Source organism: Leucopleurus acutus, assembly GCF_964270905.1.
Source record: "Leucopleurus acutus genome assembly, chromosome: 2".
Taxonomy (NCBI): Eukaryota; Metazoa; Chordata; class Mammalia; order Artiodactyla; family Delphinidae; genus Leucopleurus; species Leucopleurus acutus.
The window spans coordinates 68,954,388-68,980,963 of NC_139143.1; the positions used below are offsets into that span (position 1 = coordinate 68,954,388).

The 26,576-nt window shown below is 35.5% G+C and overlaps 1 protein-coding gene across 5 annotated transcripts in view; it reads right to left on the minus strand.

The window, feature by feature from the left end:
- Window positions 1-26,576, minus strand: part of DCAF6 (DDB1 and CUL4 associated factor 6) — a 170,757-nt gene that overhangs the window by 97,883 nt on the left and 46,298 nt on the right. For all 5 annotated transcript variants that reach the window (XM_082832677.1, XM_082832676.1, XM_082832674.1 and 2 more), the window contains one exon: window positions 17,216-17,401. In XM_082832677.1, the coding sequence (XP_082688803.1) occupies window positions 17,216-17,401 (186 nt within the window). The remainder of the gene's footprint in view (window positions 1-17,215; window positions 17,402-26,576) is intronic.

Here is a 26,576-nt window from a genome sequence, read left to right on the forward strand (position 1 = left end):
CTACATATCAATAATCACATTAATTGTAAATGATATAAATAGCCCAATTAAATAAAAGGCAGATGTTGCTAGATTGGATAAAAAAGCAAAACCCAACTATAAATTGCCTGTAAGAATCTAACTTTAAATATAAAGACACAGATACCTAGACTAAAAATGAAAGGACAGAAGAAAGAGATACCACAATAACTCTAATAATGAGAAAGCTAGATTTGCTATATAAATAGCAAATTTCAAAGCAAAGAGTATTAATGGGGATAAAGAGAGTCATTTTACAATGATAAATGGGTCAATCCAAGAATAGAAACATCAAAATCCTGAATGTTTATGTAGCTAAAAACAGATTTTTGAAATATATGAAGCAGTAATTGACAGAACTGAGTGGAGAAACAGACAGTCCAAAAATATTAGATTTCAACACACCTGTTTCAATAATTGATAGAACAATCAGAAAATCAGTAAGAATATAGAAGAATTGAACATGGTTATCAGCCATCTTGACATAACTGATATTTATGGAACACTCCACAAACAAAAGAATAAGCAGTTTTTAAAGTGCATAAGATAAATTTACCAATAGACTATATTCTGGAACACAAAACCAGTCTCATTAAAATTAAAAGGATTTAAGTCATACAAAGTACATATTCTGACTGAGATGGATTTAACTAGAAAATAATCATTGTAAATCAATCCATACAAAGACAGTTACACAAGTGATTAAAATAGCTTCAATTGCAATTAAGCCCAAGCTGGAAAACAACTCAAATACTCAAATATTTCCAAATATTTGGAAACTAAATGACATGTTTCTCAATAAATGATGACTCAAGGAAGAAATCACAATGGAAACTAGAAAATATATTTACTAATTTACTAATAGAAGAGAAATGGAAGTTCAGCATATCAAAATTAGTGAAATTTACCTAAAGGAATACTCAGTGGAAATTTTATTTTACTAACTGCCTGTATTAGAAAGGATAAAGGTCTCAAATCAGTAACTTCAGCCTCTACTTTAAGAAACTAGAAGAAAGAGAACAATGAAACTCACCATAGTAAACAGAAGAAAGGAAAAAATGGAGATCAAAAATAGAAAAAGAAAACAAGAAAATAGAGAAAACCATGGAAACCAAAGTTCGTTCTTAGAGATGATCATTAAAATTGATGAAATCTCTACTCAGACTGCTAAGAATAATAGAGAGAGAAAGAGAGAGAATACAAACTACCAATATCAAGAGTGACAGAAGTGACATCACTATAGATTCTACAGATATTAAAAGGATAGTAAGGAAGTACTGTGAACAACTTACACCAACAAATTCAGCAATATAGATGAAACAAGTTCCTTGAAAAGGATAAAATACCAAAGCTCATTAAAGCAGAAAGATATAACCTGAATCACCAAATATTCATTTTAAGAAATAAATATGCAGTTATAAACATCCTACAAAGAAAACTGTAGGACCAGATGGCTTTATTGGTGAATGCTCCCAAACATATAAGAAACAAATATTACCATTTCTACACAAACTCTTTCAGAAAATTGAAGAGGACAAACTTTCCAAGTTATTGCAATAAGGCAGCATTATGCTAACAACAAACCCAAAGACAGTGCAAGAAAACAAAGCTAAAGATCATCTCTCATGAACACGTCTGCAAAAAAAAAAAAGTCCTTAACAAAATGAATACAACAACACAGAAAGAGGATAATATATCAATATATGACCAGGTGAGGTTTATCTCTGGAATGTTAAGTTGGTCTTAATGTTTGAAAAATAAATGTAATTCACCCTGTTAAGAAACTAAAAGATCCAATTAAAGATGTTTAAGAAAAAAAAAAAGAGTGGAATGCACATTGATCTCAAGTCCATGTGAAATGTTTTTCAAGATGGACTGTAGCTACACAGAGCAAAACAATTCTCAATAAATATTAAATGTTTAAAATCGTAAAAATATCTTTTCTACTATAAAAAAAGAAACTAAAAGAAAAGCAATACAATCCTTTCAAAAAATGAAAAAATACAGAGAAAACACGTGACAAAATCCAATATCCATTCCTGATAAGTGTAAGAATATGAACAGAATTAACTGAACCTGCTAAAAAGCATTATTGAAATATACCTTCTGCCATAGTTAATAGTGAAAGGTCAAAGATCAAAACAAGGGAAGGATGTTTAGTCTTACCACTTTTATTCAGTATTGGACTGAAAGTTCTAATAAGTGTGATAAGATAAGAAAAAGAAATAAAAGGAGTCCAGATGGGAAAAGAAGAAAAATTGTCTCTATATTCACAGATGACATAATCACCTAAGGTGAAAATTCTATGTAATCTTTTTGTAAAAAGTTACTAGAGCTAATAAGTGAGTGTAGCAAAACTGCAGAATACAAGATCAATATATAAAAATGAACTGCATGTGAAAATACTAGCAACAAAACCATCAGAAATTGAAATTTTAAAGATAATACCATTTATAATAACATTAAAAAATATGAAATATTTAAGGGTAAGTCTTAAGACACACAAACTGAAAATTATAAAACATTGCCAAGTAAAATTAAAGTCCTAGATAAGGGAGATATACTGCCATCATGGATTGGAAGATTTAATAATTGTTGTCAATTCTCCCTAAATTGATATATAGATTCAAATAAATCCCAGGAGGAATTTTGGTAAAAACTGACAATTTAATTATCAAATCCATGTGGAAATACAAAAGACCTAAAATACCTTAAACAATTTTGAAAAAGAAGAAGAAAGGACTTATACTACCCGGTTTTAAGAGTTAATATTAAGCTATAGTAATAAAGACAGTGTGGTACAAGCATAATCATAAATCACTGGAAGAGAAAAGGTACTGACCGGAAATAGGTGAAAATAGATATGGTCAAATGACTTATGATCATGATGCAAAAAAAGTTCAGTGGAGAAAAACAATGTTGGAAAACCAGATATCCATATGTAAAATAATGAACTTAAAGCAGTATCTCATACTTTATGAAAAAATTAACACAAAATGGATCATCGATCCAAATGCAAAACATAAAAGTATAAAACTTTTAGGAGTGGGCTTCCCTGGTGGCGCAGTGGTTGAGAGTCCACCTGCCGATGCAGGGGACACGGGTTCGTGCCCCGGTCCGGGAGGATCCCACATGCCGCAGAGCGGCTGGGCCCGTGAGCCATGGCCACTGGGCCTGCGTGTCCGGAGCCTGTGCTCCGCAACAGGAGAGGCCACAATAGTGCGAAGCCCGCATACCACAAAAAAAATAAATAAATAAAATAAAACTTTTAGGAGAAAATCGTTGTGACATTTGGTTAAACAAAGATTTTTAGACACAACATTGGTTCCCCTCCCAAAATAATAAATTTGATAAAATGGGTTTCTTTAAAATTAAAGAACTTCTTTTTGAAAGATACTGTAAGGAAAATGAAAAGACTAGCCATCAACTCAGAGAAAAAAATTGAGTCACATACCTGAAAAATACACAGAACATACTTTTAAAAACCCTCAAAACTCAACAATAAAAAATGAAACAATGGGCAAAAGATTAAACAGACAATTCACCGAAGAAGGCACATGAAGAAACAGGAAAACATGGCTCAAACAAACGAACAAACTAAATCTCCAGAAACTGACCCTAATAAAAGAGAGATATATGAATTACCTAAAAAAGAATTGAAAGTAATGGTCATAAAGAAATTCAGTGCGCTACAAGAAAATACAAATAGTTAAACAAAATCAGGAAAACAATGCATAAACAAAACGAGAATATTACCAATGAGAAAGAAACCAGAAAAATAGCGAAACAAAAATTATCGAGCTGAAAAATATAGTAACTAAATTTAAAAATTCACTAGAGGACGATCAACAGCAGGCTGAATCAAGCAGAAAAAAGAATCGGCAAAGTCAAAGATAAGCCATTTGAAATTATCTAGTCAGAGGAACAAAGAAAAGGAATGAAGTGAAAAAGCCTAAGGGACTTATAGGATATCACCAAGATGACCAATATTCCCGTTATAGGAGTTCCAGATGGAGAAAGGGGAGTGGGTAGAGAGCTTATCTGAAAAAAATAATGGCCGAAAACTTCCCAAATCTGAGAAAGAAAATGAACATCCAGATTCAAGAGACTCAGAGGACTCCAACTAGGATGGGCCCAAAGAGGCTCAAATCAAGACATACTATAAACAACTAGTCAAAAGTGAGTTAGTCTTGAAAGCAGCAAGAGAAATGTAAATCATTACATACAAAGAAGCTCCCATTAGATCAGTGGATTTCTCAACAGAATCATTACCAGCCAGAGGGAAGTGGGATAATACATTCAAAGTACTGAAAGAAAAAACCTGCAAACCAAGAATACTATCTATCCACCAGAACTGTCCTTTAAAACTGAAGGAGAAATAAAGACGTTCCCAGATAAAGAAAAACTAAGAAAGGTTATCACCACAAAGACCTGCATTACAAGAACTGCTAAAGGAAGTCCTTCAAGTTGAAATCAAAGAAGCTAGAGAGCAACACACAGCATATAAAAATATAAAGATTTTGTGGTAAAGGTAAATATACAAATACAAAAATCTGTAATACTGTAATGGTGGTACATAAATCACTTTTGAGTATAGAATTTAAGAAATAAAAGCATTAAAAATTATTATAACACTATGTTAGTGAATATAAAATATAAAAAGACATAGTTTATGACACTGAACAAAGTGGGGCAAGGATGTAAAGGAATAGTATTTTTGTATGTAATTTAAGTTGTTATCAGTTCAAGATAGATTGTTCTAACTATGTTTTATGTAATCCTCATGGTAAACACAATGAAAAAAACCTATAAAAGATGTCAAAAGAAAACAAGAAAGGAATTAAAGCATGTCATTACTAAAGAAAAAAGAAAATCAATAAAACACAGTGGAAAGCAGCAAGAGAGGAAAAGAGTGACCAAATATTTGCAGGACACACAGAAAAAAAATTTTTAATGGCAATAGTGAGTAGTTCCCTATAAGTAACTACTTTAAATGTAAATGGTCCAGTACTAAGTGGGAAGTTTATAGTAATAAATATCTACATTAAAAAAGAAGAAAGATCTCAAATCAACAACCTAACTTTACACCTCAAAGAACTAAAAAAAGAACAACAAACTAAAGCCAAAGTTAATAGATGAAGGAAATAATAAAAATTAGAGCAGATATAAAGGATATGAAGAATAGAAAAAAGTATAAATGAAATTAAGTTCTTCTCAAAAGAGTATCAAAATCAACAAACCCTCACCTAGACTAACAAGAAAAAAAACAAAATGACTCAGCAAAAATCAGAAACGAAAGAGGAGACATTACAACTTATACCACAGAAATAAAAAGGATCCTAAGATACTACTATGAATACAACAACAGATGGAATGACCTAGAAGAAATGAATAAATTTTTAGAAATATACAACTTACCAAGACTAAATAATAGATTAGATAGATAGATACAGATAAACTGAACAAAGCTACACTACAGTAAGGAGACTGAATCAGTAACCAAAAACATCCAAAGAAAGGAAAGCCCAGAACCAGATGGCTTGACAACACCACTTACATTAAAAAATTTACATCAAGGGCTTCCCTGGTGGCGCAGTGGTTGAGAGTCCGCCTGCTGATGCAGGGGACACGGGTTCGTGCCCCGGTCCGGGAAGATCCCACATGCCGCGGAGCGGCTGGGCCCGTGAGCCATGGCCGCTAAGCCTGCGCGTCCAGAGCCTGTGCTCCACAACGGAAGAGGCCACAGCAGTGAGAGGCCCGCATACCGCAAAAAAATAATAAAAAAAAATAAATAAACAAAAGAAAGTAAGACTACAAACCTGTATTCCTGATGAATACTGATATAAAAATCCTCAGCAAAATGCTAAAAAGAAAAAAAAAACCCAAAACAATAACACACTAATAGTCTAAGTCAGATTTACTTCTGAAATGCAAGGATGGTTCAACATACACAAATCAATCAAAGTAATTCATCTCATTATCAAAATGAAGGACAAAAACCATATGATCATCTCAACTAATATAGAAAAAGCATTTGACAAAATACAACACACTTTCATGATAAAAAACACTCAACAAACTAGGAATGGAAGGAAATTACCTCAACATAATAAAGACCATATATGAGAACCTCATAGCTAATATATTCAATGGTGAAAAACCAAAAGCTTTCCCTCTAAGATCAAGAACAAGGCAAAGATACCCACTCTCGTCACTTCTATTCAATATAGTATTAGAAGTTCAAGCTACAGCATTAAGGCAAGTAAAAAGAAATAAAAGACATCAAAATTGGAAAGGAAGAGGTAAAATTATCTCGATTTGCAGATAACCTGATCTTATACATAGAAAACTCTAAAGTTTCTGCAACAAAACTATTAGAATAAATGAATACAGCAAAGTTGCAGTTACAAAATCAACACTTAAAAATCAGCTGTATTTGTATACAGTAACAATGAACAACCTGAAAATGAAATTAAGAAAACAACCCATTTACAATAGTATCAAAAAAATAAAATACTTGGGAATAAACTTATTCAAGGAGGTGACAGATCTGTACACTGAAAACGACAAAACAATGCTGAAAGAAATTATAGAAGACACAAATAAATGGAAAGATGTTCTGTGTTCATGGACTGGAAGACTGAATATTGTTAAAATGTCCATATTACACAATGTGACCTATATTTAATGCAATTTCTATCAAAATTCCAAGGACATTTTTACAGAAACAAAAAAAAAAAACCCTAAAATTCATATGGAATCTCAAAGGACACAAAACAGCCACAACAATCTTCAGAAAGCAAAACAAAGCTGGAGGCCTCACACTTGCTGATTTCAAAGCGTATTACAAAGTTACTACATTTAAAACATTATGACAGACCTACAGACCAATGGAACAGAGTAGAGAACCCAGGAATAAATAAACCCTCACATATGTGGTCACATGATCTTTGAGAAAGGTGCCAAGGCTACACAATAGGGAAAGAATAGTCCCTTCAACAAATGGTATTGAGAAAACTGGATATTCACATGTCCAGTTTTGAAGGAAGTAAGGAAGGAAGAAGGAAGTTGGACCCTTATTTACACCACATACAAAAATTTAAATGTATTAAAGACATGTTAATGTAATACTTAAAACTATAAAACTCCTAGAAAAAAACTCTGGGGAAACACTTCATGACTTTAGATTTGGCAATGATTTCTTGGATATGACACCAAAAGCTCAGGCAACAAAAGTGAAAATAGACAATATCAAACTCAAAAACTTCTACACAGCAAAGGAAACAATCATCAGAGTGAAAAGAGAATCAACAGAATGGGAGAAAATGCACACTGCATCTTATAAGGGATTAATAGCCAAAATACATAAAGAGGGACTTCCCTGGTGGCCCAGTGGTTAAGAATCTGTCTTGCAATGCAGGGTACGCAGGTTCAATCTCTGGTCAGGGAACTAAGGTCCCACCTGCCATGGGGCAACTAAGCCCGCACATTGAAACTACTAAGCCCACACACTCTGGAGCCCGTGTGCCATAGCTAAAGAGCCCGCGCGCTGCAACTACACAGCCCACGTGCCACACTACAGACCCCATGCACTCTGGAGCCCGCGCGCCACAACTAGAGAGCCCGTGTGCTGCAACTAATGAAGCTGTGCTCTCTGGAGCCCACACGCCACAATCAGAGAAAAGCCCATGCACCACAATGAGGAACCTTCATGGCCAACGAAAGATCCCGCATGCTGCAACTGAGATCAGACCCAGACGCAGCTACATAAATAACATATATATATGTGTGTGTGTATATATATGTGTGTGTATATATATATGTGTGTGTATATACATATATATAGAACCTCTTCAATTCAACAATAAAGCAATCCAATTAAAAAATGGGCAAAGTACTTGAATAGACATTTTTCCAAAGATATACAAATGACCAACATACACAAAAAGAGCTAACTCAACATCACTAATTAAGGAAGCAAATAAAAACCTCATTTAGCTATCTCCTCACACGTTAGAATGGCCACTATTTTTAAAAAAACAGAATATAACAAGTGTTGACAAGGATGTGGAGAAATTGCAACCTCTGTGCACTTTTATTGGGAATGGAAAATGGTACAGCTGCTATAGAGAAAAGTATGGAAATTCCTCAGAAAACTAAAAATAGAATAATCATATGATCCAGCAATCCCACTTCTGTGTATATATATCTAAAAGAATTGAAAACAGAAACTTGAAGAGATATTTGTACACTCCTGTGTTCATTACAGCATTATTCACAACAGCTAAGAGGTGGAAGCATCCCAAATGATCATTGATGGGTAAACAAGTAAAGAAAATATGGTATATATATACAATGGAATACTATTAAGCCTTAACAAAGAAGGAAATCCTGTCATATGCTACAATACAGATGAAACTTGAGGACACTGTGCTAACTAAAATAAGCTAGTCACAAAATGACAATTTCTGCATGATTCTACTTCTGTGAGGTATTTAAACTTATCAAACTCTTAGAAACAGAAAGTAGAATGGTAGTTGTCAGATGCTGGGATAAGGGGGAAGAGGAGAACTGTTCAATGGACGCAAAGTTTTAGTTTTGAACAAAAAACTATATTCCAATCACAGTGTATACGTATTCAGCAAAAAAAACCTTTGGCAAAAGGTTATATACTGTTAAAACGTCCTTATATAGGCTGCCTCTTTTGTTTATGTGCTGTTTGCGATTCTGATTTAATTTTCTAAGAAGTAAATTATGTTTATACAAAAAAGATCCATAGGGGAGAAAAACATAAACTCCTACTTCATATTAGCAGAAAAATCAAGTCCAGGTGAATTATAAGATTTAAATGGAAAAGACAAAACAATAAACTTTCTAAAAGAGAAAACAGAAGAATGCCTCCATAACCTTCATAAAAGATTTTTTTGACATCTTTATTTAATAGAGTATAATTGCTTTACAATGGTGTGTTAGTTTCTGCTTTAAAACAAAGTGAATCAGTTATACATATACATATGTCCCCATATTTCTTCCCTCTTGCATCTCCCTCCCTCCCACCCTCCCTATCCCACTCCTCTAGGTGGTCACAAAGCACCGAGCTGATCTCCCTGTGCTGAGCTGATCTCCCTGTGCTATGCGGCTGAAGAAAAGTTTTTTTCAGCAGGATGCAGAAAGCACTAACAATAAAGGAAAAGACCAATGCATTAGGCAACACTGAGAACTTCTATTCATCACAAGACACCATCAGGAGGGTGAAAATACAACCACAGAGTGGAAGAGATAGCTTCATATGCAGAAGATATAAGAAATTTCTATAAATCAACAATAATAATGAAATAAAATGGACAACCCAATAGAAAGATTAGGAAAGATATCTGAATAGGCACTTGACAAGACAGTACATCCAAATAACCAATAAACATATGAAGAGATGCTCAACCTCAGAAGTATCAACAGAACAAGGCATTTTAAACCACAAGAACCTGTCAAAATTAGAAATTAACAATACCAATTGTTGGTAAAGATGAGGAGCAATAGGAATTCTTATATGCCATTGGTGGGAATGAAAGCTGTTACACTTTGGAAAACTATTTGGCATTATCTCTAAAATAAACAAATACGTACCCTGTGACCGAACAAGTTTACCTCTAAACATAAATATACTGAAAGTCATGTAAAGGAATGTTCTCCAAACTGGAAATCAAATTTAAAATTTTCATCAACAGCAGAACAGATCAATCAGCTGTGGTTTATTCACACGATGGAATACTAAAAAGCAATGAAAATGAACATATTATACTTGTACCCAACATGGATGAATTTCACAAATGTAAGATAAGATTTTGTTCAGCAAAAGACATCAAATTCAAAAACAAAAAGCAACAGAAGACCATTTAATATGACTTCATTTATATAATGTTCAAAAACAGAAAAACTAAGGTGGTTAGAAAAATGAGGTGTTGGAAGTCAGGATAAAGGGGCTTCTGGGAAACTTCATGCCTTATATTTCTTTTTCTTTTTTTAAATATTTATTTATTTATTGGTTGCACCGGATCTTAGTTGCAGTAGGCAGGCTCCCTGGTTGCGGTTCCAGGGCTCCTTAGTTGCAGCAGGTAGCCTCTTTAGTTGCGGCATGTGGGCTCCTTAGTTGTGGCATGTGAACGCTTAGTTGCAGCATGCATGTGAGATCTAGTACCCTGACCAGGGACTGAACCCAGGCCCCCTGCATTGGGAGCGCGGAGCTATCCACTACGCCACCGGGGAAGTCCCAATGCCTTATATTTCTTGATCTTTGTGGTTGTTACATGTACAGATTCACTTTGTGATATTTTACTGAGCTATATGCTTAGTGTTTATGTACTTTACCTACATGTTTCATACATCAATGGAAAAAACCAATTTTAATGGTAGATAGAATAAGAAGGTCTTAACATGTATCTCATCAGAATTCCAGAATAAAGGAATACAGAGAGGAAGCTAGGAGATCTGCCTCAGATACCTGACACAAAACAAATATTAAAATATTTGCTTCCTAAGAAATGGGCTTTCAGATAGAGTTCCTCAGACAACACTAAGGCAAGGGAAAGAACCTCAATCTAGCTGAATTAAAAGGTAAAGAAAGTACAACTTCAGGTGGACGAACCAAGATGGCGGAGTAGAAGGACGCGCTCTCACTCCCTCTTGCAAGAACACCAGAATCACAACTAGCTGCTGGACAATCATCGACAGGAAGACACTGGAACACACCAAAAAAGATACCCACCAACACACCAAAAAAGAAGAAGGCACAATGAGACAGTAGGAGGGGTGCAATCAGAGTAAAATCAAATCCCATAACCGCTGGGTGGGTGACTCACAGACTGGAGAACACTTATACCACAGAGGTCCACCCACTGGAGTGAAGGTTCTGAGCCCCACGTCAGACTTCCCAACCTGTGGGTCCAGCAATGGGAGGAGGAATTCCTAGAGAATCAGACTTTGAAGCCTAGTGGGAATTGACTGCAGGACTTCAACAGGACTGGGGGAAACAGAGACCCCAAACTTGGAGGGCACACACAAAGTAGTGTGCATATCGGGACCCAGGGGAAGGAGCAGTGACCCCAGGGGAGACTGAACCAGACCTACCTAATAGTGTTGGAGGGTCTCCTGCAGAGGCAGCGGGTGGCTGTGGCTACCGTGGGGGCAAGGACACTTCTCTAGCAGCAGGAGTTCTGGGAAGTACTTCTTGGCGTGAGCCCTCCCAGAGTCTGTCATTAGCCCCACCAAGGAGCCAAGGTAGGCTCCAGTGTTGGGTTGCCTCAGGCCAAACAACCAACAGGGAGGGAACCCAGCCCCACCCATCAGCAGTCAAGTGGATTAAAGATTTACTGAGCTCTGCCCACCGGAGCAACAGTCAGCTCTCCCCACCACCAGTCCCTCCCATCAGGAAACTTACACAAGGCTCTTAGATAGCCTCATCCACCAGAGGGCAGAGAGCAGAAGCAAGAAGAACTACAATACTGTAGCCTGTGGAACAAAAACCACATTCACAGAAAGACAGACAAGATGAAAAGGCAGAGGGCTATGTACCAGATGAAAGAACATGATAAAACCCCAGAAAAACAACTAAATGAAGTGGAGATAGGCAACCTTCCAGAAAAACAATTCAGAATAATGATAGTGAAGATGATCCAGGACCTCGGAAAAAGAATGGAGGCAAAGATCCAGAATATGCAAGAAATGTTTAACAGAGACCTAGAAGAATTAAAGAACAAACAGATAAACACTACAATAACTGAAATGAAAACTACACTAGAAGGAATCAATAGCAGAATAACTGAGGCAGAAGAATGGATGAGTGACCTGGAAGACAGAAAGGTGGAATACACTGCTGTGGAACAGAATAAAGAAAAAAGAATGAAAAGAAATGAAGGCAGCCTAAGAGACCTCTGGGACAACATTAAACGCAACAACATTCGCATTATACGGGTCCCAGAAGGAGAAGAGGGAGAGAAAGGACCCGAGAAAATATTTGAAGAGATTATAGTCGAAAACTTCCCTAACATGGGAAAGGAAATAGCCACCTAAGTCCAGGAAGCACAGCGAGTCCCAAACAGGGTAAACTCAAGGAGGAACACATCGAGACACATAGTAATAAAACTGGCAAAAATTAAAGATAAATTACTGAAATCAGCAAGGGAAAAACAACAAATAATATACAAGGGAACTCCCGTAAGGTTAACAGCTGATTTCTCAGCAGAAATGCCACAAGCCAGAAGGGAGTGGCATGACATACTTAAAGTGATGAAAGGGAAAAACCTACAACCAAGATTACTCTACCCAGCAAGGATCTCATTCAGATTCGATGGAGAAACCAAAAGCTTTACAGACAAGCAAAAGCTAAGAGAATTTAGCACCACCAAACCAGCTCTACAACAAATGCTAAAGGAACTTCTCTAAGTGGGAAACACAAGAGAAGAAAAGGACCTACAAAAACAGACCCAAAACAATTAAGAAAATGGACAAAGGAACATACATATCAATAATTACCTTAAATGTGAATGGATTAAATGCTCCAACCAAAAGACACAGGCTTGTTGAATGGATACAAAAACAAGACCCATATGTATGCTGTCTACAAGAGACCCACTTCAGACCTAGGGACACATACAAACTAAAAGTGAGGAGATGGAAAAAGATATTCCATGCCAAATGAAATCAAAAGAAAGCTGCAGTAGCTATACTCATATCAGATAAAATAGACTTTAAAATAAAGAATGTTACAAGAAACAAGGAAGGACACTACATAATGATCAAGGGATCAATCCAAGAAGAAGATATAACAATTATAAATACATATACACCCAACATAGGAGAACCACAAAACATAAGGCAACTGCTAACAGCTATAAAAGAGGAAATCGACAGTAACACAGTAATACTGGGGGACTTTAACACCTCACTCACACCAATGGACAGATCATCCAAAATGAAAATAAATAAGGAAACAGAAGCTTTAAATGACACAATAGACCAGATAGATTTAATTGATATTTATAGGACATTCCGTCCATAAAAAGCAGATTACACTTTCTTCTCCAGCACGCACAGAACATTCTCCAGGATAGAACACATCTTGGGTCACAAATCAAGCCTCAGTAAATTTAAGGAAATTGAAAACATATCAAGCATCTTTTCTGACCACAACGCTATGAGATTAGAAATGAAATACAGGGAAAAAACGTAAAAAACACAAACACATGGAGGCTAAACAATACGTTACTAAATAACCAAGAGATCACTGAAGAAATCAAAGAGGAAATCAAAAAATACCTAGAGACAAATGACAACGAAAACACAATGATCCAAAACCTATGGGATGCAGCAAAAGCAGTTCTAAGAGGGAAGTTTATAGCTATACAAGCCTACCTCAAGAAACAAGAAAAATCTCAAGTAAACAATCTAACCTTATACCTAAAGGAACTAGAAGAGAAAGAAGAACTAACAAAACCCAAAATTAGCAGAAGGAAAGAAATCATCAAGATCAGAGCAGAAATAAATGAAATAGAAACAAAGAAAACAATAGCAAAGATCAATAAAACTAAAAGCTGGTTCTTTAAGAAGATAAACAAAATTGATAAACCATTAGCCAAACTCATCAAGAAAAAGAGGGAGAGAACTCAAATCAATAAAATTAGAAATGAAAAAGGAGAAGTTACAACAGACACCGAAGAAATACAAAGCATCCTAAGAGACTACTACAACAACTCTATGCCAATAAAATGGACAACGTGGAAGAAATAGAAAAATTCGTAGAAAGGTATAACCTTCCAAGACTGAACCAGGAAAAAACAGAAAACATGAACAGAACAATCACAAGGAACGAAATTCAAAGTGTGATTAAAAATCTTCCAACAAACAAAAGTCCAGGACCAGATGGCTTCACAGGTGAATTCTATCAAACATTTAGAGAAGCGCTAACACCCATCCTTCTCAAACTCTTCCCAAAAATTGCAGAAGAAGGAACACTCCCAAACTCATTCTATGAGGCCACCATCACCCTGATACCAAAACCAGACAAAGATACCACAAAAAAAGACAATTACAGACCAATATCACTGATGAATATAGATGCAAAAATCCTCAACAAAATACTAGCAAACAGAATCCAGCAACACATAAAAAGGATCATACACTATGATCAAGTGGGATTTATCCCAGGGATGCAAGGATTCTTCAATATACGCAAATCAATCAATGTGATACACCATATTAACAAACTGAAGAATAAAAACTATATGATCATCTCAATAGATGTAGAAAAAGCTTTTGACAAAATTCAACACCCATTTATGATAAAAACTCTCCAGAAAGTGGGCGTAGAGGGAACCTACCTCAACATACTAAAGGCCATATACAACAAATCCACAGCAAACATCATTCTCAATGGTGAAAAACTGAAAGCATGTCCTCTAAGATCAGGAATGAGACAAGGATGTCCACTCTCACCACTATTATTCAACATAGTTTTGGAAGTCCTAGCCACGGCAATCAGAGAAGAAGAGGAAATAAAAGGAATACAAATTGGAAAAGAAGAAGTCAAACTGTCACTGTTTGCAGATGACATGATACTATACATAAAGAATCCTAAAGATGCCACCAGAAAACTACTAGAGCTAATCAATGAATTTGGTAAAGTTGCAGGATACAAAACTAATGCACAGAAATCTCTTGTATTCCTATACACTAATGATGAAAAATCTGAAAGAGAAATTATGGAAACACTCCCATTTACCATTGGAACAAAAGGAATAAAATACCTAGGAATAAACCTACCTAGGGAGACAAAAGACCTGTATGCAGAAAACTATAAGACACTGATGAAAGAAATCAAAGATACCAACAGATGGAGAGATATACCATGTTCTTGGATTGGAAGCATCAATATTGTGAAAACGACTACATTACCCAAAGCAATCTACAGATTCAATGCAATCCCTATCAAATTACCAATGGCATTTTTTACAGAACTAGAACAAATCATCTTAAAATTTGTATGGAGACACAAAAGATCCCGAATCCCGAATAGCCAAAGCAGTCTTGAGGGAAAAAATGGAGCTGGAGGAATCAGACTCCCTGATTTCATACTATACTACAAAGCTACAGTCATCAACACAATATGGTACTGGCACAAAAAACAGAAACATAGATCAATGGAACAAGATAGAAAGCCCAGAGATAAACCCACACATGTATGGTCAACTAATCTATGACAAAGGAGGCAAGGATATACAATGGAGAAAAGACAGTCTCTTCAATAAGTGGTGCTGGGAAAACTGGACAGCTACATGTAAAAGAATGAAATTAGAACACTCCCTAACACCATACACAAAAATAAACACAAAATGGATTTGACACCTAAATGTAAGACCGGACACTATAAAACTTAGAGGAATACATAGGAAGAACACTCTTTGACATAAATCACAGCAAGATCTTTTTTGATCCACCTCCTAGATTAATGGAAATAAAAACAAAAATAAACAAATGGGACCTAATGAAACTTCAAAGCTTTTGCACAGCAAAGGAAACCATAAACAAGACGAAAAGACAACCCTCAGAATGGGAGAAAATATTTGCAAACGAAACAGCAGACAAAGGATTAACCTCCAAAATATGTAAACAGCTCATGCAGCTCAATATTAAAGAAACAAACAACCCAATCCAAAAATGCGCAAAAGACCTAAATAGACATTTCTCCAAAGAAGACATACAGATGGCCAAGAAGCACATGGACAGCTGCTCAACATCACTAATTATTTGAGAAATGTAAATCAAAACTACAATGAGGTATCACCTCACACCAGTTAGAATGGGCATCATCAGAAAGTCTACAAACAACAAGTGCTGGAGAGGGTGTGGAGAAAAGGGAATCCTCTTGCACTGCTGGTGGGAATGTAAATTGATACAGCCACTATGGAGAACAGTATGGAGGTTCCTTAAAAAACTAAAAATAGAATTACCATACATATGACCCAGCAATCCCACTACTGGGCATATACCCAGAGAAAACCGTAATTCAAAAAGACACATGCACCCCAATGTTCACTGCAGCACTATTTACAACAGTCAGGTAATGGAAGCAACCTAAATGCCCGTCTACAGACAAATGGATAAAGAAGTTGTGGTACATATATACAATGGAATATTACTCAGCCATAAAATGGAACGAAATTGAGTCATTTGTTGAGACGTGGATGGATCTAGAGACTGTCATACAGAGTGAGGTAAGTCAGAAACAAAATGGGCCAAATGCAAAACCTTCAAGCAATTCAAAATGAAGGCAAAAAGAGGAGGCGGAAATTAATACGGGAAAATTTTTTCAAATAGAAAACTTATAATAAGATATATAAATAGATCCAAATATATCAGCACTCACAATAAACATAAATTGACTGAAATCTCCAGTTAAAAGCCAAATTTGTGAGAAACGGATAAGAAAAAAAAATCCAGCTATAGAATACTATTTTTATAAGTACACATCATAAAATAAGGGTACAGAAGAACTGAAATTCAAGTAATGGAAAAAGATATACCAGGTTAAAAGAATATAGGAAAACAATGAATCATCTGATACAAAGAAATGAAATGACAAGATTATAAAGGAGCATTCTGAAGAGTAGGCAATTTTTCTGAACCAAAGCAGTATAATTGAGTCTCAGATTCATTTCACCTCATTTAATTCAGTTTAGGGCTTCAGTTTATTAATATCCTTTAGGAATCAGATTCTTTTGTCTACTGTACTAGCGTCCCTTCTGACCTGAACGTTTGATAAGCATGCCGGTAGTGACTTTATGCAAAACAGTGAGAAAGTGGTTACGAAGTTAAAGCCTAGTATAGAGCCCTATAGCACAATAAAGAAGCATCTATAAAGGCTGATATCTGTTTGCTTAGAGTATAGTTGCTCAAGGAATTACAAACCCCATTACTATTACTCACATCTTATTCTTTAACTTTATTCACAAGCCTATCAAGATACGTTTTCTCAAATACTGAAATCTAGATATTGTCAATAATACCTTTACCTATTTATGCATGAATGTGTACATACACACAAATCTTCACATATGTACATACACATATCTATCTACACATACATACACACCTATACAAAACAAACACAAATATGTCATATAGATAAATCACAGTAATACTGTACCTCATAGGTAGTTCCATAATGGCACGTAAATTGGCATTGTCTGTTGGTTTCTGCATCTTGCTCAACATTGGTATAAAATATTACTCCATCTCCAGAGCAGGATACAATCTGCTTATCATTTGTGCATGGTAAGAACTTTGCACTAAATATATTTGCTCGGTGCCCTGAACGAATTGTTGTCAAAACCTAAAACACAGAGAGGAAGTAGTTCTTAGTAATTTATTAGTTCCTAAAAAGAAACATTCAAATTCAATATAATCACAGCCAGGAATAAATTCTCATTAACATTCTCATCTCAAATGAAAAAATATCATTTGATTCCAAACTATTGTAATTAGAAAAAAAAGAAATCAGAATCTCACATATTTTCTTTATTTCTCTTTGAGATGTGAAGAAGATTAAGTATCAACAGGAATAGTGCTGAAACTGAGTCCCCCTAAAACTGAGTTCCTCTGCAGAGTTTATGATTAACCTGCCTATCCAAATTTTATTCCCTGTCTCGTCCAACATCTGTTCCTCTCATGACTGAGGAGAATCAAAGAAAACGGGGGACTGAAACCAAGCAGGACCCTGTGGGGCCGTCCCAGGCATAAAAGCCTTTCAATGTCCCCTGTTTCTTGTTTGTAGGAAGAAGGCTTTTAGCCTCCTACGCCTTCCCTGAGTTCCAAAGGGCAGATTAAACAGTTACGAATTAGGGGACTGAGAAAATGCAGAAACAGCAAAGGGAACTGGTCCTGGTTCTCTGCAGGAAGGAGAAGGGATTGTGCATAACAATTTGATACATATCTTTGAGTTCTTCTATAGGAACTAAGCCCCTCCCACCCAGGTGGAGGATGATAACTTCAGGCTGGGCACAAGCATGTGGACCCCAGACTGACTGGAGATTCTTAGAACACCACCCTGTTACCTCACCACCAGCCAACCAGAGGAGGGTTACACACCCAGCAGCCCTCCCCCAGATTTCTGCCTATAAAAATGTCTTCCCTGAAACCCATGGGGAGTTTGGGTCTTTTGAGCAGGAGTCACCTGTTCTCCTTGCATGGCCCTTGCAATAAACCTTTCTCTGCTCCAAACTCTGACATTTAGGTTTGTTTGGCCTCATTGTGCATCAGGCACACAAACTTGGGTTCAACAACAGTGCCTTGAAAATTAAATATACATATTTCCACCTACTTGGTGTATCTGACTCATTCATAAACCCTCAGTAAATATAAAAAGACTATCTTGATTGACTTTTGAAACTGTTTACTAGATGATTATTAAGTTATTCCCTTTCAGGATGAAGAAATAAAAGTAAACTGAATTTAAATGAATCATAAAGTAATGAAATGGTACAGAGGAGGATACAGCAGAACTTCCTACATCTAACTCCTTAATAATTTAAAAGACCAGAATTCCTGTTACAGAAATACAGTTTAAAATAAATATTTTAATATTTGTAACATACACTGCAGGTAAAAGATGAAATCCCCCAACAGTGTTTAAAAATTGAGAGGGGGGGAAAAAAACCCAACAAAACCTGATTTTTTTAAAAATGGGCAAAAGATCTGAAGAGATAGTCCAAAGGTATACAAATGGCCCTTAAAAATGTGAAAAAGCATCTAAGTTTATTCATAAAGGAAATGTAAATTGAAACTACATTGAGATTACTAATTCCCACTTTTCAGACTGGGAAAAATTCAAAAGCTTGACAACATACTGTATAAGTGAGTATGCGGGGCGGTGGGGGCGGAGGGGGGGCGGCGCGGAACACCAGGCTCTTTAAACAATTCTGGTGGGACTGCTAAATGGTACAAGACCAATGGGGAGGAATTTAGCAGCACCTCACAAAACCACATATGCGTTAACCCTTTGATCAGACAAGTCTATTTCTAAGAATTAATGCTGAAGATACACCTCCAATAATACCAAAAAAAAAAAGTACCAAGTTACTTACTGAGTTATTTATAATAGCAAAACACAAGAGACTGGCTGAATAAATTATGGTACATCCCCACAATGTATTATATACAATGGGAATTTAATGCAATGGGAATATCTGGTGTGCTTTTTTAAAAAAAAAATGTGCTCAAAATAAGGGAATATGTCAAAACACAGACACAAAGTTGCTTTAGTTCACTTTAACTGTCTTACTGAACAAAACTAACACAACACTGTAAAGCAACTATACTCCAATAAAATGTTTTAAATAAATAAATAAAAGAACAACAAAAAATGTCTTACTGAACAAACTGGGGCAATTCGAGCATCAATAAAAATATCAGTGATAGATTATAATTTATTGAATAAAAATAAAAATCTATAATCCCACAGTAATTTTTTCACAAAGGTGGCAAAGACTAAGGAAATGCTCTTATTCACAGAATAATGTCAGTTAATAAATGTAGAATGACAGAATTAAAAATCACTATTTATAACCACATTATAACAACTGATTAAGGCAAGAATCAATGAATACTGAAACCACTGTGTGAAAGATTGCTATGAAAGAGAATATTCACACAGTCCCCACACACTACTCCCCCGTAGCTTATAATTACAAAGGGTAAATGTACCTACACAATGGAAAGATCAAACTTAACATCACCAATTAGGGGACAAATTAATATCAGGTACTACAACATCACCCATGGAGAATTCCTAGCAAAAATGTTTAATGTTAATCTACTCATGAAGAAACAATCAGACAAATCCAAATGGAGGGACATTCTATAAAATAACTTGACTGATATGTCAATATAACAATAAAACAACATATCAATGTCATGAAAGACCAAAAAGTTGAATGAACTGTTCTAAAGGAGACAAAGGAAATATGACAAATAAATGAAATATGTGGTGCTGGATTGGGGGTTGGATTGAAGGAGGCATGGCAGTGACAAAATTACTGAAATGGGAAAATTTGAACATGGACTATACGTGTATATATGTGCACGTATTATGTGTGTATATATGTAATATACCATGGACGAAGAATGTCACCTGCCATATCAGTAAACAAAGGATGTTGCATCCAACCGTCACTGCAGCCACCCCCACCCCCCCATGGTGCACCCTGAGGGGAACTCAGAACAGTGATAAGCAGGCTGCCAGCCATCAAGCCATCAGTCTCTGCAGCCACCCCCAATGGTGCACCCTGAGGGGATTCAAGATAGAGAAAAAGAGGATACAGACCATAGATAGTTAAGGTACATAGCAAAGGAACAATTTCAATAAGCCCAGATTCTTGCATCTTCCCAAACAAAGAGCTAAATTCTTTAACTTGAGATGTCTGGGGTTTTTTAATTAGCAGTAATCTTTTGATGTTCTGACTACCTAGGGTTTTTTTGCAAAAACTCTTATATATCCTAGCTCCTCCTTTACCTCTCCAGAACAGTCCCTCAGAGCTATCTGAGGGGCTGTCTCCCTGGCTTAAGTCCTCAGTATATCCACCAAATAAAACATATTTCTCAACTTTTAGGTTGTGCATTTTTTTCAGTCAACAGTACAAAACTGTATATATTATACAAATATGATAACAGCATATGGTCAATTCTCATTACTACTGGTAGTTGTGCTCTGTAAAGTCACCACAAACACTGAAAAAGCAAGTGCTGAATCACTGCTCCTACAGAAATACAGGGTTAGGTTCCTGTGAGGCTCTGGTCACAATATTTTCATCAACTAATCAATAAGTAACTTTGTTTCATGTGTTTCTGTTTAAAGACACTTTATTTGATATATATTGTTGATTCATTAACATTGAACTTATGGCCAACAGCACTATAACTCATGCCTAAATGAAGCTTGTCTAACATATTTTCTCCATAAAGCACATCCCAGGCTTCCTGTACTTAGGAATACCAGATAGTACTTCAGCACAATACCTGAGGACCACTTCAACATTGAAATCACTAACAAAAAGCACAAAAACACAAAACCTATGACACTACATGTATCACAAAAAGGATACAATACAGTATGCTTATAGTATTTGATTTGAAACAAGAAGTCTGAGTGTCACTTTGTTTGATCTCACCTGGGAATGTGAGTGTTGATGTATGTGCTGGGCAACTCAAATTTTTTGCCACTCTGTACGTGTACATGGCCATAAATGACAAGGAAAACACTGGAAGTATTGATTTGGGGGTTAAAAATAAACTTAATGAGTAGGTGAATTTGCAAATATGGAATCTGTAAGTAATAAGGATCAACTCTATATTCAATATTACATATCTTGACCATGGTAACTGCATTATAGCTATATAGGATAATGTTATTGTTCTTAGTAGACAGATGTCAAAGTATTCATGAATGAAGTGCATAATGCTTCCAACTTACTCTAAAATACTTTTTAAAACAATCTATTTGTGGATGTTCATTGTACTATTCTTTCAACTTTTTCATCAGTTTTAAAAATCTTAAAATAAATTTAGGAAAAGATATTTCAACTTTATTTTTGGTTTGGTTTTAAGTGAGTATTTACTGTATAACACTGACAAATTCATAACTGAAGTACGACACCAAATCAGAACACAGATCTGGTATAAGTATTAGCAGCTACTTACTTACCTTGACCGCCTTAAGTATTTAAGTCAACTCATTTTATCTAAGACCTAGGGTCATGAACAAAATAAGGATTTGCTGAGTACCATACAGTACTGTACTGTAAGTCTTATTAATACACATTTAATTAAGGTCAAATTAAAAAAAGGGGGAGAGAATTTGCACCTACATCAACCAAAGCCAATGGAGAATAAAAACTGTTAAATGTTTTAAAAATTTTCATTCCTCTCTCCAAGTATAAGACACTGAGACCTGGTCAATTAAGGTACAAGAAATAACACAGAGAATAATTAATGTAAAGCCTTTAAACAAGATAGAATCTTAGCCTTTAATGCTGTCAAATATCTCAGCATGGTTTACCAAGTATCTAAGTATATATGTCACTACATACAATGTACATAGTTTCTTAGTCTCATAGGCCTTTGACTTTGCTTTAGTCACATTCAGCAGACATTATTCTTAACAATTTGATTTATCTCCATTCAACAGGTTTATGTATAGCTCCAGAAACAAAAGGAGGAACCTCATTCAATACATTAACATGTGTACTGGCATATCACATATCACTCAAAAATTGAAAGAAATTTCTTTATTAAAGTAATCAGAGTAACCATTAAAGTAATTAGTAAAAAACTGAAGTCCTTTCCCTCTGAACAAATCTCTTGATTTCAGATGTCCCTCTCCAAACTTACTCCTTTTTCTCTAGTATTCCCCATCTTAATAACATCAATATCCACCCACACAGTTGATCAAGTCAAAAACTAAGGAAGCATCCTTCATTTCTCTTTCCCTCATCCACTATATAAAATCCATCAGCAAATCCATGTCCAAGATACATTTCAAATTACTTCTCACCATCTTTAATGCCATTATCTCTGCCTCAACCATCATCCGCTCTCAACTACAATCTCAGAGATTTTCATCTCAGTCTCTGGATTACATCAATGGCCTCCTATCTCCTAGCTTCTGATCTTACTCAAACTCTACTCTCCAAAAAGCAACCACAGCTAACTTTTAAAAAGACAAATCATATCACTTCCATGTTTAAAATACTCTAGTGATCAGCTATTTCAATTACACTAAAAAGTAAACTCCTTAATCTAGCCTATCAAACCTACTACCTGACCCCTGCATAATCATGTTAACTTCATTTTGTACTGCTTCTTTCCCTAATTTATTAATAGATAATTGTTGGAAGAACAATAGTACTCATCTATATACAGTTAGTAATTTCACCAAAGGTCGGAATTTGTTTTTAATTGTTGAAATGGAATCAATACAGCCAATACAGATATGCACACTACTGGAGATAAATAGCAGTAAAGTCGATTTAAAAAAATAGATGTGCAGCTGCAAACAGTTACAATTTTTGAAAGCTAGATTTATTTTCTTATTTGTGCTTTCCTTGGATTAATGCGTTATAATACTTTTTCAGAAAACATCTAAGAATAATGGCCTACAGAGGTGGAAGATGGCAGAGTAACTTAATCTAAAATGAACAAAACATACTGTTAACTACAATTAGTAATAAATATGAAAGTGAACTAGCTGTAATGTCTATCACTTTGCTGATCATCAGGTTACTCTGACTAATCTAGCTGGCCAAGCAGGTATCTCTTCCCTCCTGCATCACGTTATATACAACACTTACAAAACTTCATGCTTGGTCCAGGAGTATCTAGATAGAAGATGCTAGCTCCTCAATCTCTTAGTAAAAATCACCCCTCCTCCAACCCATGCCTACCCTTGTCTAAGGCATTGAATACAGAAACTTCTTGCCTTTCTTTTACTAATATTTATTGGGCACCTACTACATGACAGGAAATGTACTAAGTGTTGAGGAAACAAAAAGGAAAAAGAAATGGTAATTGTCCCAAAGAAGTTATAGTCTAATGGTGAGCAACATGCAAACAAACATAATAATTGAGTTATCCATAAACTACGAGAACACAGAGGAAGGAATGCCTGCATCTGCCTTGGTAAACTAGAGATATATCACAGATAAGAGCTGAGGCTTGAAGGATGAACTTAAACTTGCCAACTAAGTAGGAGGTGCATGGGACAGCAGAACATCCCACAAAGAGAGAAAAGCAGAAGCAAAGCATAGAAGAAACAAACAACATTTTATGCTCTAAGAACTAAAGGTAGCTGAATGAAGCCAAATCAAGAAAAATTTTGCATATACTCAGGATTTCTTTTACAGAAGATGCTGCAAGGCTACCTGAGGGCTAACTTCCTTCTGTTTCATCTATACCTTGAGGAGGAGGCCCTTTGGGGGTCCCAGAATATTGTGCGAAGTCTCTTATAGGAATCCATACCTGACTAGGATCCTGAGCTTTGTTTCTATTTACCTTGACCTTCAAGGCCACCAAAACTAAAGTTTAGATATGCCAAGACTGACAAATATCTTCAGGGCAAAAGTGGCTATCATGCTCACTTCTCTGGATTCCCTTTTTCCCTTCCATTTTGGACTGATAATTCCTTACTATCAAGACAGTTATTTACTTTTAGGATAATTTTTAAAGTTTTTAATCAAGCATTTTTGAGTTGATTTCAGTGGGAGGATTGGTCCAAATAAACTAGCCTGTAATTTTTGAAAAAAGAAGCTTCTCTTTTTTATGTATTTGAGATCTATGATATATATAACTAAGACATGATGCCATTAATAAGGAACAGTTAAATCTATTTTTAAAAAGTATCAAAACTTTTATATGCAATAAATTAATCTTTCCATGAACTCACAGGATTTAAAAAGAGAGTAAAACTATAGGAACAGATAATATCTGACTCAAGATCAAAAAACTTTATTTTCCTATGTAGTGAATCATCAGTGTTTAAAAACAAAAAATATTCCTATATGACAGCAAATTTGGATCTATTAAAACCACTATGTGAAAACTATAAAGTCTTGTTATACTCAAAATCTTTTAAAGTATTATCTGATTAATCATTTCTCAAACTGAAAAAGAAGAGTAATCACTTTTCAAATATACATATTCTACTGGGAACCATACATCAAAGTGATTATCATTTTTTTTAAATAAGCAAATAAAGGAAAAATAAGATCTTTTAAAAATTATTCCAATGGGGATATTCACAAAATAACTGAAGGCAGGGACTTGGAGAGATATTTGTACAGCTCTGCTTATAGCAGCATTATTCACAATAGCCAAAAGGTGGAAATGACCCAAGTGTTCACTGACAGATGAAAGGCTGAACAAAACGTGATACATACATACAATGGAATATTTGTCAACCTTAAAAAGAAAGGAAATACTGACACATGCTGCACATGGATGAACCTTAAGGACCTTATTCTAAGTAAAATAAGCCAGTCACAAAGGACAAATACTGTATAAAACCACTTATATGAGGTACCTGGAGTAGACAAATTCATAGAGACAGGAAGTAGAACAGTGGTTGTCAGGGGCTGGGGGAGGGAAGAATGAAGGGTTATTGCTTAATGGGTATAGAGTTTCAGTTCTGCAAGATGAGAAGAGTTTTGCAGCTGGATGATGGTGATGGTATCACAACAATATGAATGTACTTAATGTCAGTGAACTGAACTCTTAAAAATGGTTAATATGCTTAATTTTATGTAATGTGTATTTTACAACAATTTTTATAAGAAACAGTAAAGCTCTGGGACTTCCCTGGTGGTCCAGTGGTTAAGAATCTGCCTTCCATTGCAGAGAACATGGGTTTGATCCCTGGTTGGGGAACTAAGATCCCACATGCTGCAGGACAACTAAGCCTGCATGCCGCAACTACTGAGCCCATGCACTCTAGAGCCTGTGCGCCACAACTAGAGAGCCCGTGCGCCACAGCTACTGAGCCCATGTGCTCTGGAGCCCGTACACAACTAGAGAGAAGCCTGCACACCGCAATTAGAGAAGCCCATGCACCACAACGAAGAGCCCACACGCCACAACGAAAGATCCCGTGTGCCGCAACTGAGACCTGATGCAGCCAAATAAATAAATATTTTTTTTAAAAAAGAGTAAAGCTCTGCATCTTTTCAAAACAAAAAAATTATTCCATTGGTATCTAGATGAGTGATTTAAATACTGTAAACATTAAAATTCTGATAGTGATGATCAAAAAGCATTCCACATATACATTATTCCAGGAAGGTTCTCTGAGTAATTGCAGAGCTAAGACAAGCAGGATTCTGAAACATCAAGTTTCCCTCTGCTAAGTCAGGACAATTAAGTAAAGCTATCTCTGAAATAAAACTATGACCTGTCCTTTAATCAAGGATAGCCTCCATACAAACCTTTTTTTAGGTTGAAGAACCACAAACATTTATTTAAATATCTTAACTATTTAAATGTAGAAAAACAAAAAATACATGAACAATTTATTCTGTAAGATTGCTAATATTAAATATGACTTCAGTCTGCCAATCTACAGTATTCTCATTCATATAAAAGTATTTGTATACTTACTCTTATAAAGTCAGAAGAAGGGCCAATAAAAATCAGAACATAATGCAAATTAAAATTTAATATGATATCCCAGTTTACTGAATTGGATGTTATGAAGCATTTCATTAGAACCTAGCCACTGTTTGTAAACTGATAAAATTCAGTTTCTTAAACTGCTTGGCTGAAGATTAGATTCTGTGAGCATAAAAGAAAAAAAAATCACATTTTTCCCCCAAAAGAATGGCTTATTGAGATAATGTCACTTTTGGCAATTTTATCCACATGCATAAAATGAAGCATATTTAAATTTTCTAGAGTCAAAAGGCTGAATGAAATCTACTGTTTTCTTAAAGAAACTAAGGAACTTGCATGTGATAACTTCCAAATTA